Raw genomic sequence first — 16,648 nt, 5'->3', positions numbered from 1 at the left:
CAGATGGTCTCCTAGGTCAGGCCTGAAGAAGAAAGCATCTCTTTAAACAGGACAGATTGCTTTGGTTTTCTCAGGAAAGCAAGAGGGAAGGACATCTTACAAGTGGAGAAGAACCTGGATGAACCCAGGGGAGATCAGTGTTTAAGAATCCAATTCAAAGTACAAAAGAAGAATTTAAGCACTGCTGGCCACCACAGGAAGTCCTATACTGGACATAGTATCAATTGTACAAGTTCCCATTCATCCATTCATTCCACGTGTTATGTGCCATTTCAGTTCAGTTCAGTTCAGTTGCTCACACGCCAGGCCTCCCTGTCCATCACCAACTCCCAGAGTTCACTCAGACTCACGTCCATTGAGTCAGTGATGCCATCCAGCCATCTCATCCTCTGTCGTCCCCTTCTCCTCCTGCCCCCAATCCCTCCCAGCATCAGTCTTTTCTAATGAGTCAACTCTTCGCATGAAGTGGCCAAAGTACTGGAGTTTCAGCTTTAGCATCATTCCTTCTAAAGAAATCCCAATCCCTGCCCTGATCCAACTGCCTGTAATTTATTAGAAGGTTTTGTGTAAATGCTGGACTTCACGGGGAATGGCTGCTTTATTATAAGCACTTGGTTTCTTTGTTGGAGGTTTTGCTAAGAATTGTGCTTAAGATCATGTGCACATCACTGGATGATAAGACATCCTCCCATTTATGTCACAGAAAAGGGCTTCCTTTTAAAGTGTTGTTTTATAGTAAACACAGGAGACAATTCTAGCTTCTTGAGGTTTATATTTCCAACAGGATATATATATATCCAACAGGATATATAGACAAATATGTTGTCTTTGCTCTACAGCAAACAAGTGTGTTTAAAGCAGACATAGTATTATGTTAACCACTGTTTCTTTAAAAGAAATCAGCTGACCTCCAAAGCCTCTGTATCTACGCTTCCTTGAAAAAGAAAAATAACTGTTTCAAATCTATCTGCTCTATCTGCTCTTAAAATAGCTTATGCAGCATTAAAATACATGAGAAAGAGGTTTAGCGTATGTATAGGAAGTATCAGATATGTTATTGTCATTATTTACTCAGAAAAAAATAGTTAATAATAAAGGGAAGAGTGAGGGAGAAAGCCCATTTGAAATCTCCTCTGCCCTCTGGGTGTGGCCAGCAGGGAAGGTTTACTGCTTAATATGACAGTCAACTTTCTGGCTGATACTTTGCAAAGGTCAGGCAAGTCCTGCAGTACTACAGAAAAGTTAATTTCCTGTTCCATTTTGCCTGACGCATCTGTGCAGTTTGGCTAAATTCATGCTAGATTTTCCACCAGGGAAGAACCAGACTTAGGGCTGAGACTATTGGAATACCAGTATACTTCCTATTGCTTGTTAAAGAAACAGTGAAACTCAATTGTGCTTAGTTGCTCAATCCAACTCTTTGCGACCCCATGGACTGTAGCCCACCAGGATCCTCTGTCCATGGGGATTCTCCAGGCAAGAATACTGAAGTGGGTTGCCATCACTTCCTCCAGGGGATCTTCCAATCCATGTATCCAACCCAGGTCTCCTGCACTGCAGGCAGATTCTTTATTGTCTTAGCCGCCAATTATGACAGAGCAATTCTAGACTTCTAGTGGCATTCTGAAACATAACTGTATAACCTGACATTTGTAGAGCACACAATACTTATAACTTTCTAATGAAAAAAGGACTATTCCTGGTATTCACAGTTATGTTGCATATACGTGCATTCTTTTCCCTCAAGACACGCCAAATGCAATGAAAATATTTCCATGACGTTATACTTTGGGATGTGTTAAATTAATTGGACAACAGAGGATGAGATGGCTGGATGGCATCATTGACTCGATGGACGTGAATCTGAATGAACTCCGGGAGTTGGTGATGGACAGGGAAGCCTGGCGTTCTGCGATTCATGGGGTCGCAAAGAGTCGGACACGACTGAGCGACTGAACTGAAATTAATTGAACAATGAGACCATGAGACGGAGGTGACTCTAATGCCTTGGCGGTCTATATGAGCAGATCAAAGTGGAGGTTTTGAAACTGACACTTAAGGACAACCAGTCACAAGCAGCAAAGAAGGTTTTAAGCTACAGCCAATCAACAACGTCCTTGCTCTGCTTCTACATTTTCTCCGTAGTAGTTTCTCCTGCACCTTTTCCCTCCAAGCGCTCCTAACCACTTCCGGTTTGGCACTGCCCAGTTGGAATTAAGTTTTGCTCAGACTAGAAAATTTTCACTATGCTTCAGTGTGTATGCATGCCTGTTAATCACTTCAGTCGTGTCTGACTCTTTGCGACACCGTGGGCTATGTAGCCTGCTAGGCTCCTCTGTCCATGGGATTCTCCAGGCAGGAATACTGAAGTGGGTTGCCATGCCTGCCCCCAGGGGATCTTCCTGACCCAGGGATCTGAACCGGAGTCTCCATCTCCTGCACTGCAGACAGGTTCTTTACGGCTGAGCCACTGCGGAAGCCACATGCCTCAGTTTATCGTTTAACAAATATGATGTTTATTCCCCTGCCTTTGATAATCTCAGTGTTTTCCAAAGCATTCTGCCTAATTTGATCAGGTAACATCTGTGTAACAGGCATTTCCATCTGGAAGCCACAGTCCAGGAAAATGAAACCCCCAAAAGTCAGTTATCCAAGGTCACTTAACTTTTCAGCGTAGGTACTGGGTCCCTGGGCTTCCCTGGTGGCTCAGTGGTAAAGAATCTCCTTGCCAATGCAGGAGACCCTGCTTCAAACCCTGGGTCAGGAAGATTCCCTGTAGGAAGAAATGGCAACCCACTTGAGTATTCTTGCCTGGGAAATCCCATGGACAGAGGCACCTGGCGGGCTACAGTCCATGGGGTCGCAGAGTCATAAGTTAGCGACGCTCACATTGGGTTCCCATCTCCGTGTATCCTCTTTCACCTGGAGACGGTGGGGGGAGGCGGGGGGGAAAGCATGATTTGCCTCAGATACACAGACCTTTAACAGTTGTTCAGGAGGTTTCCAGAAATCTGCACTACCAGCCCAAAACCATCTACTTTTTCTTATGTCAAAACAAACAAGAAACACCAGGATCCTGGAGCAACATTACCATTCAAATAAATTCTCCTTTCTTCCCCTAGATTGTCATCAGGCTTTTTCCCCTGCCTGACTCTCCCAGCCTGAAGTGCTGCTCTTCCCCAGATCCTTATCTTAGTCATAGTCATAATACACTTGGACAGCAGATAACAGTTTCTTTTTGTCAAGATCAGGTGTGAAGTATGTTCTAGGAAATTGGTTATAAAAAGAATTAAAATGTCAAAATGTATAAATAATTTACACTTTGTAAACCAGGGGACATGAGCTGCATTCCCACTGTCTGCAAGCAAACACTTTCTTGAGTGGGAGAAGAAGGCAGTATTGTGCAGAACCCTGGAAAACCAGTGGAATGGGTCTGCATTTGACTGCACTGAGAGTGTCAAAAGAGAAAAGGGACAGACAGTTAGCATACAACATGCTGCTTTAAACATTTGCCTAAGCAGATATAAGGACATGGCAACCCACTCCAGCATTCTTGCCTGGAGAATCCCAGGGGAGATCCCTATGGGGTCGCACAGAGTCGGACACGACTGAAGCGACTTAGCAGCAAGCAGATATAATGGAGAAAGAACACAGGGTGAGGATCAAAAATATGTACTATATATATGAAACAAATAAATTTAAAGTGCTTATTTTTGAGGTCAGAGCTTAAACACAGCTTCTACGAATGCCAACTCTGATTAGCCACCATGCTTGCTGTTTTCAAACATGTATTCAGTTTTCATCAGTAAGGTTTAGTTAGCCTCATTTTCCCAATGACAAAATTGAGAGTTTAAAATCTAGGTAAAATGTGTCTGTGTGTGATAGCTAGTAAATGACACAGATGGAATTTGAACCAATGTGGAGGAAAGCCCATGCTCGTTCCACAACATCCTGATGCTCTGATAGACTGCTTATTCAAATACTAAACAGGTATGGGGTTAGAAGCCTTGCTGAGGATAGTCAGGCCTGTTCTCCCCAGAAATACTGAGTCTCTGAGTCTCCCCCTTAGAGAGTTCTTCTGACTGGGTGGCAGTATAAACAGACTGGTGGGGGTTCCTATTCAGAGTCCTCAAGTAAGGATTAGCAAAATCAAATGTAGTTTTATTTCAGAGCACACTGATAGGGCCCATTTTGTACTCTCAGGTCTACGTGCTTTTTTAATTATTACTTTGGTTCATCTCTTAAGTACCCATAGCCTCTGTTAGTGAATTTAATTGAAAGTTTAACAATTTTTTTCATTAATATCCTTATCTATAACAAAATCTCAATACATCTTTTATCATTATGTTCCTTTTTTAACCCTGTGTCAGATAACCAGGATGTTTTGTTTTGCTTGTTGAACCCATCTCTCTAAAGTACAAAAGTTGACAGAGGACTTTTACCTTGCAGATTGCCAACTTTGGTATAGTTTCTGTTACAGAACATAATTTCTATTTTAGAACATGAGCTCATCCTTTTGGTGAGAATGGCTCTCTAGAAAAAATATCCAAAGGAAACCAAAGGGAAAAATAAAACCTAAACATTCCTTTCACCCCAAAGGCCACAGACTCAAAGTTGATCATATGAAGCACTTTTTATAATGTCAGTGTATCTCAGAGGTTTCCATTTCAGAGGGTTTAAGCTTATGTGATTTTCCAATTCCATTGGAACAAGAAACAGAATTGCTTACAGGGAGAAAGAGGCAGAGGCTATTGCTGCTATTGTGAAAAAACAAGAGAGAATGACACCTATAAACTGATTAATTCCTTGATTCAAATGAAATTTAACAAACATGCTTAAATATAAGCTTCATCAAGACTTCAATAAAGTTTGTCTGCTACTGCTACTGCTAAGTCACTTCAGTTGTGTCTGACTCTGTGCGACCCCATAGACGGCAGCCCACCAGGCTCCCCCGTCCCTGGGATTCTCCAGGCAAGAACACTGGAGTGGGTTGCCATTTCCTTCTCCAAAGTTTGTCTAACATAAGCAAAATTCACAATTGCATAAAATCCTCTCAGTATGAACAATTTTTAAAATTTCATTGTAAAAATTTGACATAGCTCTAATCAACTATCTCAGAGAAATCCACAAACATTAAATGCTCATCAGTAGCCCAACCAATTCTAGGAAAATCACATACCCGTTAGTATGCTGACAACATCTCCTGAGAGCCTCTAATACATAGGCTTCTCTATTTAGATGCCATCAGCGCGATTTTAAAATATTTACATCCAAATCTATTTAAAATATAAAAACATGTAAAAGAAAAAGCTCAATTTTGGAAAAAAATCAATCTGTTAAAAAATGGAAATTGCTTGAGACAAAGAGGTGAAATGATGGTGACAGAGAAGTGAAGAGGGTTGGGTATTACCAAACATACAGGTTGCTAACATTTCTTTTTTTAACTTATGATAGATACTTTTGATGCTTTTGAGAAGACTCTTGAGGGTCCCTTGGACTGCAAGGAGATCAAACCAGTCAATTCTAAAGGAAATCAGTCCTGACTATTTATTGGAAGGACTGATGCTGAAGCTGAAAGTCCAATCCTTTGGCGACGTGATGCGAAGAACTGACTCATTGGAAAGACCCTGATGCTGGGAAAGATCGAAGGCAGGAGGAGAAGGGGACAACAGAGGATGAGATGGTTGGATATGGCATCACCAATGTGATGGACATGAGTTTGAGCAAGCTCTGGGAGTTGATAATGGACAGAAAAGCCTGGCATGCTGCAGGCCATGGGATCACGAAGAGTCAGACATGACTGAGTGACTGAACTGACTGACTGACTGACCGACTGAGATACTCGAGGATGTTTATTTACAGGAGAAGAATCCCAAAGAGACAAAGGAGCTGAAAAGAGCAAGAGAGACAGGTGATAACTGATGAAGCTAATTCAATTAGCAAAATAGCAAGATCATTACACCAGGCGAACGTGCAAGAAATGGTACAGAAAGGACTTCAAGAGATACTGGTACAGAAAAAGACGGAGTGGAGGACCTGTGAGTTCAGCAAAGGAAAAAAGAAAGAGGAGGACTTCCTCTCATTTCCTAGCCTCTGCTTTAATGAGGACTGTCTCTGACCCTCCAACTCATGATTCATTTATTTATTCATTCATTGACTACATATTTATTCAGTGCACATTACATGTCAGATACTGTTTTGGCACCCAGGATGTAGCAAAAACCAGTCAAATAAAGCCCTTGCTCTTAAGGAACTTATATTCTATGGAGGGAGACAGACAGTAAACAAATATATATTTATTCAGGGTCAAAATCTTAACTGCTTCCCCCTACTCTACACCCAACTCATCTCTCTACATCCTTAGCTCTAACATGTGGTTAATGCTAGCCTTGTACACTTAAAAAAAAAAAAATTCAGTTCAAACTGCAGACCTTGCTTAGAGATAAGCAGGCCTGACTCTGAGTGACATATCAGCCTCCCTAGGTTTCCTCTTGATTCTGAAGGCTCATTCTACTGTGAAAAGGCAATAGCTGAGAGGCTGGAGAAGAGGGAGAGAAACTCGACAAGGCTTTCCTCTCAGACTCTCCTTACCCAGGTCCTCATGTTCATTACAGCAATAACTTTGCTCACCTACTTTGGGAAGGCCAAATGTCAGGGTCTATAGAAACTACAGAGATGGGTAAATCCTTAAGAAGATTCAATAATAATTATTCTGATAGTTAACACTAACTGAGTACTTCCTACTTGCCAGATACCTCAAGCACTTCACATGTTTTCTCTCATTTAAGCCTCGTGTTAGCCTTGTAAGATGGGTGATAATATATACATTTTCAGGGTAGAAAACAAAATACTGAAGAGGTCAAGAAATGTTCCCAAGGGAGCAAGGTAATGAGTGCTACTGATTCAACTTGAGAGCTCATGGGCTGAACCCATTCTGCCTCCCCCATTTTATCAGTTTCCCAGGACTGCCTTTTCAAAGTACTACACACTGAGTGGCTTAAAGCAAAAGAACGGTCAGTTCAGTCACTCAGTTCAGTAGCTCAGTCATGTCCGACTCTTTGTGACCCCATGAATTGCAGCACGCCAGGCCTCCCTGTCCATCACCATCTCCCGGAGTTCACTCAGACTCACGTCCATCGAGTCCTTGATGCCATCCAGCCGGTACTGTCTCACAATTCTGGAGGCTAGAAATCAGAAACCTAGGTGTTAGCAGCACCGCGCCCCGCCCTCTTGAGGGCTGCAGAGGAATCCTTCCTGGCCTCTTCCAAGCATCTGGCGGTTTCTTGGCGACCTTTGGAATGCCTTGGCTTGCGATTGCGTGACTCTCCTCTCTGAGGCAGCGTCCCAGTTGGTCTGCCTGCCTTCAGTTCAGTCCCCTCCAGTCCATTCTGCAGTGTGCATTCTGGAGTAGTCTCTCTACACACAAATCTAATCATGCCACATTTTGCTTTTCATTCTTTGGGGGTTCCCTGCTACCTTCAGGAGAGAATCTAGATTCCGTATCATACCCTCATTTCCAACATCTAGACATCTAGACCCTGCTGAACTCTCTCCCTCATCAATTTGCCTTCTTGCTCTGCTTCGCTTAACACATTACACACACACACACACACAGAGGCTAATTTCTTCTGTGCACATGCATTGTTTTTTCTTTCTCTACCCTTTATAGTTCCCTCTCATCTTTCAAAATATTGTCTTAAAGTTATGGGTTTCCTAACATTCTATTTCTTTACTTGTCTGTCTCACAGTGTCTTATATTGGGTTGGCTAAAAGTTCATTTGGGTTTTTCCATTATATCTTATGGGAAGACCCAAATGAACTTATTGATCAACTCAATAATTCTGTATCACCAGTACCTGGCACAGTGTCTGGCACATATAAACTGCCCAACAAAATTTACTAAATGAATAATTAAGTGAATGAATGAATGAAAGGGATGAGAAGGAGAAAAGCTAAAGAAAGGTTTGTTCCCCGCCCCCCCACCCAGTGGGAGAGGAGAGTTCTTAGTGAAATAGTTACAATCATCTCATTTAAAGAAAGTGATGTCATTTCCCAAGAGTGGGTACATATTTAGATATTCTGTATAATTTCAAAAAGCAAAATTAGCACAAATATTGGAGCAGACACTAGATCACCCTGCCTCATGTACCCTTCCAGTGGCCATTTCACGTGCCATTGTTGTGACTATAAAGCTGTGGGACACTTCACCACTGTGGCCATCACAGACCTGGAAACTCCTGTGCACAGTACAGATTGAAAGGGAGGCTGCTGCTGCTGCTAAGTCACTTCAGTCGTGTCCAACTCTGTGCGACCCCATAGACGGCAGCCCACCAGGCTCCCCTGTCCCTGGGATTCTGCAGGCAAGAACACTGGAGTGGGTTGCCATTTCCTTCTCCAATGCATCAAAGTGAAAAGTGAAAGTGAAGTCGCTCAGTCATATCCGACTCTTCACGACCCCATGGACTGCAGCCCACCAGGCTTCTCCGTCCATGGGATTTTCCAGGCAAGAGTACTGGAGTGGGGTGCCATCGCCTTCTCCGTGAAAGGGAGGGGGACCACTCCAATTTTTCCCTGGTGGCACTGCAGTCGCTGAAGCCTTGACCACTCCCCCAACCCATGGCCGCCCAGAGAGTCAAGGCAACACTACTTAGAAGTAGCATGGGACTAATTCTAACAAACGAAACGCAGAAGAAAGAAAACTAGAGAGACAGATAAATTGCTTGTCCTTCCTACCCTTTGCCCCCGGTGCCTGTTCTGGGATGTAATAGTTTAAAATGGCTTCTCTGGAAATCTCCCGAGAATTCACCCACTTGTGTTTGCTCTCCTTCTTCCTTTATTTCCCCTTCTCTCATGTCCCTGGGATTGTACCAACTGATAAAATGTTAGTTTCTAAGTGTTTGCCATGGGCTCTGTTTCTGGGTTATACAAGAGGTTTTTAGAAATTTTCAGATGTTAAATATATTATGTATTATGAGGAACACAAGCAGATTTTAAAAAGTATTTACAGTGAAAACATTCATTTACATTGGTTTATTGTTGGACACTAGGACAGTAGTTGTAGGGAACAGTCGCTACAGAAAGAGTAAAGAAGAAATGGAGAACGAAGAGTCAAGCAACAGAGAAATAAGTCAGTCTCCTTGTGTAGAATCAACAAGAGATAATCAGAAACACATGGCTCTGGTGAGTACAAATATATTTCCCAAAGAGCTAAGTTTCCATTAAAGGAGCAGATACCAAGGAGATTTTCTTCCATTGTGTCTGTTTATAACTTAATATGCTCCCTATGTTATGAGATATTGAAGTATTAGATTCCAGGAAAAGAAAGAAATCCATTGAGGGACCTATTTCAGTGAAGATAACTGAAACTGTCTTCAGTTTATGCATTACATTGAAATAATTTTAAGAAACAGGACAAGCAATGAATGTTGAGAGAAAACCCAGAAGAAATGACACAAGTACATCTGCTTAGCAAGGCTCTTTGGAAGCTCAAATGGAAAAAAGAATTAACATTTGGCCAGAAGAGCATTTCCTCACTATGGAAAGTTGGCATATTCTATATGTCATGATCTCAATCTGTACCAAAAACAGTTTTAGACATTGAACCAGATCCCAGTTAGAAAGGTGTAAAGAGCACAGTCACTCACCTTTAAATATTTGCTACTACAGAACCTTCTATTACTTGGCAGATAAAGCACAAAAGTTTCTGAGAAACAACTGCAACCAAATCGACTGGGAAATACTTCTTGCTTATTCATGAAAGTATGAAAACTATGATTCGAGAAGTACTCTGTGAGTATACTTTGGTTTTAGACTGTTTATGCCTGCAGACACTACAGCGTTCATTGAAACACTTTTTACAAATGTTCTCAAGTGGATTCTTTCAGATTTTTTTTTTCCTTTTTCAGATTTATAAACTCAGACCCAACTTACACTTTTGGAAGGGGCAGTTTAAATGCAGTTTAAAGTTTAAATGTACTGCTTCTTAAGCATTTCTTATTTCCTAGTATTTCCTTAGGTCTGAATATCTGAAGAGGATCATTGTTTCTCCCACATGGACAACCACACATACATGTACATATAATTCTTTGCATAAAATGCTTGGGTTTGGCAGACATCTTATGCCTCCAAATACTTTCTGGAATCTGTGAACCTTAGGTCAAAGCCAGATGTTTTAGGTAACTTTAATAATCACCTAAAGATGGATGGAGTCAAGTAAGGGAAAGCCCTAGTAACATGAATATTTTGGTTTGACAATAAAACAACAAACCCCAAAATTTATAGCTAGAAAAAATGCTTCTTCTAAATAATGCCTAAAGAGCTATATTTTAGGTCTTGTGGGAAAATCTAGGTAGCGTTTCATCAGTTATCTTTTTAATGAGCTTCTTAAGTAGCTGTTTTTGAGAAGGATCTATGTACAGACTCCAAAGACATTTCTTTCTTCATTTGAGCTATCTGATAGAATAGTTAATCTTCAGAAAGGGATTTGTGATTCTTTTCTCGAACATATATTGCAAGGAGAACTCATTTATATTTAACCAACCTCCACATGACACTTTCTGGCTCTAAACCAATGGTTGGCCCAAGTAAAGCTGAAAATAGAGGTACACAGTGAATGTTTGGAAATTCAGTTTTCATATCTATTGAGCTTCTGAACTGCAACTGTGATTTCAGAATCTTGCTTATAGTTAAAATATTTAAGACTGTGGAAAAAAAAGCATCATGTGTTAGGCATTTTTAGTGAAGAACATTCTAGAGTGAATGTTTTACACCAGCAGCCAATAAGTTTCAGATGGTTTATAAGTGGCAGAAGGTCCAAAGCTAAAATGGAATTTTCTGTGACAGCCTACAAATAACAGTTAACATATGCCTAAGTTACAGGCAACAGCAGGAGTCCATTGTAAAGTCAAGTAGTGAGTAAGAAAGGCTGTAAATTAATGAGTAAAAAACTTTTTATCCAAATTCTTAGCAAAAAATTTAAGTACTTAAAGAGCAAAACCATCTCAAATATTTTTAAAGAAATTACACTCATTGGAAACAAACAAAAAAGTGACTTTCAAAGTCAAAGCTTATACCCATCATGAATTTGAGGTGTTAAAAACACAAATAAGGGTTATGTTAATGATTATATAAACTAATAAAAAACACAAATTCCTCAGTTACTTTAGAGAACTTAATGTTTGATTCACACTTGCCATTGAAGTTTCATCTAGATGTGTTCCTAGTTTCATTATTCGCTTTTTTGGTCATATTTCTTGGTCAAGATATTTCTTGACGCTACTGATAAAGTCACTCAAACGTTTTCAAGTTGTCTTTGTTCAAATCTGATATTATCTTGCATTTCATTTAGTTCTTTCAGCTGTGGTTTCACAAACTGTTATTAGAGCTTTGAATTTACTTTTATTTAGAGAATCAGCACTGCAACAGGGACTGGGTGAATGTACCATGTCATGATACTTGCCTAAACTGCCTTGAGTGTCATCATACCCACATTACCAAACTTAAAGAGGTATACGTCTGAAATGAAATATGTGAAAGGTTTTTTTTTTTGTCAACATTTTCTCTTTTTAATTTTCAAAATTCTTTTTAGTGTGAAAGTTTTTAAATCAAGATGGTATGGTGTTAGCAATGATGGTAGCAGTAAGTTGATATTTGACAAGAAATTCTGCTCCAAACAATAACCATGATCATAGAATCTACCTAGTTCTACAAATGTAAGCTATCGCTTACATAAATTATCTTACTGCACTACCTGCTGTAGCATAGAAATCAGTGATTTTGTTATCATGAATATTTGTGCCTGTTTTTCTGTTTTAGGCTGGTTTGTTTTCATTTTACTAACAGGCACAAACAGAGTGGAATAGTAAAAGAAAAACTCTGTATTTCCTTGTGCCTTGTATTTTATTCAACACTTAACAAGTAAGATTAGTAAAGTTAATTAGGATAGCATAAATATAAAATAATCTGCATTTTCCTAATTTTATAAGCAATAAAATGCACTGTGTCAATTCTTTTGAAGAAACCTATTCCGCTATTTTTAAATGCTTCAGAAATAAATATATTGCTATAGAAATGTGCTCAGCAATAAAATAGACATAACCAATTAGAAAATGTAATTTTGGAGTAACTTGGAGTCTAGGATGGTCCGGCCATTCATACAGACTACCTTGAGAAAAGAGACAGTCAATGTTTGCCAAGTTTTATGAATCTTTGATTTATGTTCCCAAACTGTAAATCTTCAAATCTCTTAGAACCCCAATTTTAAGAAAGAATTCACATCACCCCCATCCTCTCCAAATGGTCTATTTCATTTAGCTGAAACAAAGTGAAATTCTGAGAGAGAAAATAATGACCAGGACTCTCCGGAAGTAAAAAAAGAAGCTGAAGCTAGCATGTGTTTCGCTGTCATAAGGTCACTCTCTGGGCTGTGTATACTCTGGATCCTTTTCAGACCTCATGGAAGTTAATTTTAGTCTTACAGAAGGAACAGAGAGAAGGAGACTGCTATCTTTGCTGAAAATGTCAGGGCTAAGCTTATGTCCAGCCTTACCTTTCCAATCTCCTGTGCATTGTCAGAGAGAAGGAAGCACTGCTTGTCCAGGAAGAATCCTTTGGTGCATCTGCTTGCTTGGGTTTTGGTGGGTGTGTTTGGGGCAGCCCCGGGGCCAGCAGCTGCAAGCTTCTTTGTCCCCCAGAGTGTCAGAGTCTGGTAGAAGAGACAGATTGCCACCACCAAGCCCACCAAGAAAGGCCGGGAGCAAAATCGCCGACGACAGAGGAACATTAGACGACAGATCATGACCAGTTTCGCTTCACTTGGCCCCTGTCCACGTTGCCAGAAAAGTCATAGCAGCTATTTTTTGTCAGCATGAAAAAGACCAAACTGTCTTCTTTTTCCACAACTTTAAATCACATCAAGATAGCGCCATCTCCACTTAAAAAACTTTCCGAAGCGTCCTGCCAAAGAATCATAGATCCCAAAAGCCTGAGGCGGTTAGTAAAAGCCCTTCCATGGAGGACAGTAAAAAGTGGCCGGCCTGGCTTTAAAAAAAAAAAAAAAAAAAAAATCAAAATAATAAAAGTTGTAACTAAGAACCTGAGCGTACCCTAGGCTGCCAAACTGTTGCTTCTGGTAATGTCTTATTTTTCACAACATCCTTAAACTCACAGTAAAAGCTTCACAGGAAAAGAGAAGCAACACCAACTAAAGTAAATCTGGAGGCTAAAAACAGCCCCGGAGAACGCAATAGGTTTAAACCAAAGTGCCTGTTGCACAGCTGGAAGCAGGCCAACTCGCCTTAACAGTTCCTCACTTTTCCTCCGGTTTTAAAGCAGTCCCGTTTTCAGTCTTTCGTGGTTCTTAACTGTTTCTTTCCCTTCATTCCGTTTTAAATTGCCACTTTCCTCTAAGCCTTCAAGGCTTTTGACAGAAAAAGGAAATACACGGTCTGAAGGGGCATGGTTATCATCCGCAGGGTTTGGCTTGTATTTGCTTCATTCCGTTTCAAGTTCAAAGTTCTCTGTACTTACTCAGTTTTCATCCTTTTAGTCAGAAAAAAAAAAGTTTCCATGATCCCCTAATGGATGGCTGATTAAAACCACTCGGAAGGAAACACCCAGTCGTATGATTCCAATTCATCTCCCACCCACAGACACGCTCGCACAGACAACACAGACCCGCACGCGCGCGCTGGCCGCGCTCGAGGCTAGGATCCTGGAGCCGGAGGAGCGGGGAGCCCGGCCCGCGGGGAACCAGCCCCCGGCCGGCGAGAAGGCGGGGCTAAGGCCGGGCTCCCCGGTCCCGGGCTGGGGTGGGAGGGTTGGGGGGCGGCCGGAGCGCTCTATGAGTCCTGCATCTGAGACGCCTGGCTTCCCCAGACTGGAAGCAACGTTGCTCATTTCCCCCTGAAATGTGGCTGATCACCCAGAGCTGCAGAATTTTAAATCTATATTTTATGTCTATCCCCTTATGTAATTTCTTTTCCCTAATCCAGCACTGAAAAAACAAGTAGGCTTTCATCAACTGATGACAAAGGTCGAGGGGAAGTGTAAAGCAGACTCGGTGCGTGAGTTGAGAGGATCTTCACTTGAGGGAACTGCGGTCACCGCTATGGGGATAAGAGGGTCACGGGGACTTTCTGGACCTCAGCACATTAAAGTCTGTTTTATGCACTGATTTCACCGGAAATGATCTATGATCTTTTTTTCTGCTCTGAACCCAACTCCTATCACATCATTACTCCTCTCCTGGACTAAACTGAATCTTTAATTGCCTGACACTGGGTTCCCCCAAGGACTGGATTGTAGCTGACATTGGTAACTTTGGCTCAGCAGAAAGGGGTACACAGCGGGCTTTGTCTAGAAGTCAACTCAGTCTAATGCTATACAGAGTGCCACCAGGAACCCTTAGCAGGGCAAGTCTGCAGACTCCATCCACTTGTGCAGAGTCAGCTGAGGACATGCCACGGAGAAACCAAACTGTCTAGTACCTGCTGCTCACCTCTCTGGATACCCAGGACTGGCTCAGGCTCATAGCAGACATTCTTCCATGGCTCCTCTAAATAGGTTTTTGTGACCTGTTTCTGACCCAAACTTGGTCCTGTGAGCTGAGGTTCTCCTGTGAGGCCACACCCCTTAAATGATCCCATCCCTTTAGGCACGCTCCTGTCACTTATATTTTGTGAGACGGAGCGCCCCCTACGGGTGCCTCGCTATTATAGATTCAGAGATTAGGGCGTCAGCTTGTTGAGACCAATACTTGAACACCTTAAAGCTTCAAAGAACAAGCATTCACGCTAAAGCCAGATTTACCTCGAACCCTTGCATATATCCCCTCCAGTATGTTTAATATTGCTTGATTTATAGATTCAGAGTCCTCAATCCCATGACAAATGAAGGCACAGAGGCAAATGAAGTGGCATTCGACTTTCAGAAGCCAAGGAAGTATGAAGAGGAAACAGCTAAACAGCAGAGTTGGAAGATATAGTTTTGGTACATGCAGTGTAATTGAGAGACAGTAGGAGTTATGATATCTCTAAATTGGAATTGTCCCTGTGTTGATGTGATCCAAGGTGAGACCAAGTTCTTCACTAGATGAAAAGGAGCGGACATGTATTTCTATCAAGGCAAAAGTCTGAAGACTGAGTATGAGGAACCTGAAGTGTTATTTTGCTGCTGTTATTTTGCTGTTGCTGCTGCTAAGTCACTTCAGTCATGTCCGACTCTGCGCGACCCCACAGACGGCAGCCCACCAGGCTCCTTAATTCCAGGCAAGAACACTGTTGTTTTGGGGCATCATTAAATTGTTGAGTACAGGCTATGAGAGAAAGCACAAACCAGATGCTAAAATCATATTGTCTTTGAGCTGGGAGAAGTGAAAGACAACAGCATAGTTAATTTTACAGCTAAACTTCAAATAACAGGAATCAAAAAGAAGATGGCAAATTAGTGTTGTAGAAATGATACCGGCAGATTGAAAAACCCAATTTTCCATTTTAACCACTGAGTCTGAGGGAGTGAGAGAAGACAGTAAATAAAACAGTATCTGCAGAAGTGAGAAAAGGGAAAGTTAAGAGTGGGACGGTAGGAAGAAGAGGTGGAAAAAACGATACACATAGACTAGGGAGTCCATTGACAACATTTGAGGTAGCCCCAATCTGGATAGAATCATGGCACTGCCTCTTATCACTGGTTTTAAACAAGTGTTTTGTGAAATGAAGATAATATTAGTGCTTCCTTTGAAGTGTTGTTGGAATGACTAGATGACAATGTATGAGTTCTGTACACATGTGTTGGAAGAATGCACGCTGTTAGGTCTTTGATCCTGGGGATGAGCTCAGGATCTGTTTTGGTGGCAGATACATGAACAGATAATTATCAAATAATGGGCATCTTGGAGAAGCCTCCAAAGCAAACATGAGCACTTGGTATTAGTCCTCTTTCCTTTATTCTGTGAAGTGGGGTTGGGTGGTCAATGCTAGTTTGGGAAAATGAGAGCAACTGTGGGATGGGAGTGAGTAGAAGGTGGAGGCTACAGGTGGGAGGTATTGATGCCCTAAATGCGATGGAAGGTGAAGTAGCATGTGTTAGAGTTTGGAAGCATCAGAACAGGGAACAGTAAAGACAGAGAGTAAATTGGTTCAGTGAGAACAGTAGAAGGGTAATACACAGAAGCCGTATATGAACCTGTGGATTCTGGCAGTGTTTCAGACTGAATGTTTTTGTGCATACAATTTCATAAAGTACCTCTTCTCCTAAATCATTTCAGTATTCAAGGGCCTGTATTTAAGCAGCATTAACCTGGGCCAATAGAGTGACAGGTCTTTTAGAATTCTATAAACTCAAGGTTGGACAAGCAATCTTCCTCTTTAAAATTCTCCAAAACAAAAGATACTCTTCTATCAAACATATGTTTCATTTTGGTTTGGGTATGAAACGGAGGTGAAGGGGGAGGTTAAATTTAATAGCTGTTGTTTGAAAAAGTTACTTTAAAAATTGTTTTATTTTGTAACCTAGAGAAATAAATCTATCTCTAATAGAGAAGGTTCCAGTATCTGATCAGGAACTTTGGCAGTCATTTCTCTCTTTGAGTGTCAGCTTAGTCATAAAATACGGACTTCAGTGACCAAGCTCAAAGGTCACCTAAGGCTCC

At 41.3% G+C, this 16,648-nt stretch overlaps 1 protein-coding gene across 1 annotated transcript in view; it reads right to left on the bottom strand.

Annotated features, from left to right (window-relative positions):
• Positions 1-12,796, bottom strand: part of CPED1 (cadherin like and PC-esterase domain containing 1) — a 322,124-nt gene extending 309,328 nt beyond the window's left edge. Inside the window, exon 1 of the mRNA XM_068973158.1 lies at positions 12,548-12,796. Coding sequence (XP_068829259.1) covers positions 12,548-12,796 — 249 coding nt within the window. The remainder of the gene's footprint in view (positions 1-12,547) is intronic.
• Positions 12,797-16,648: the final 3,852 nt, after the last annotated feature.

This window comes from Capricornis sumatraensis, chromosome 5, assembly GCF_032405125.1.
Source record: "Capricornis sumatraensis isolate serow.1 chromosome 5, serow.2, whole genome shotgun sequence".
Taxonomy (NCBI): domain Eukaryota; kingdom Metazoa; phylum Chordata; class Mammalia; order Artiodactyla; family Bovidae; genus Capricornis; species Capricornis sumatraensis.
Note: the sequence above shows the minus strand (reverse complement) of the source record. Positions and strands in the feature narration are given on the sequence as shown.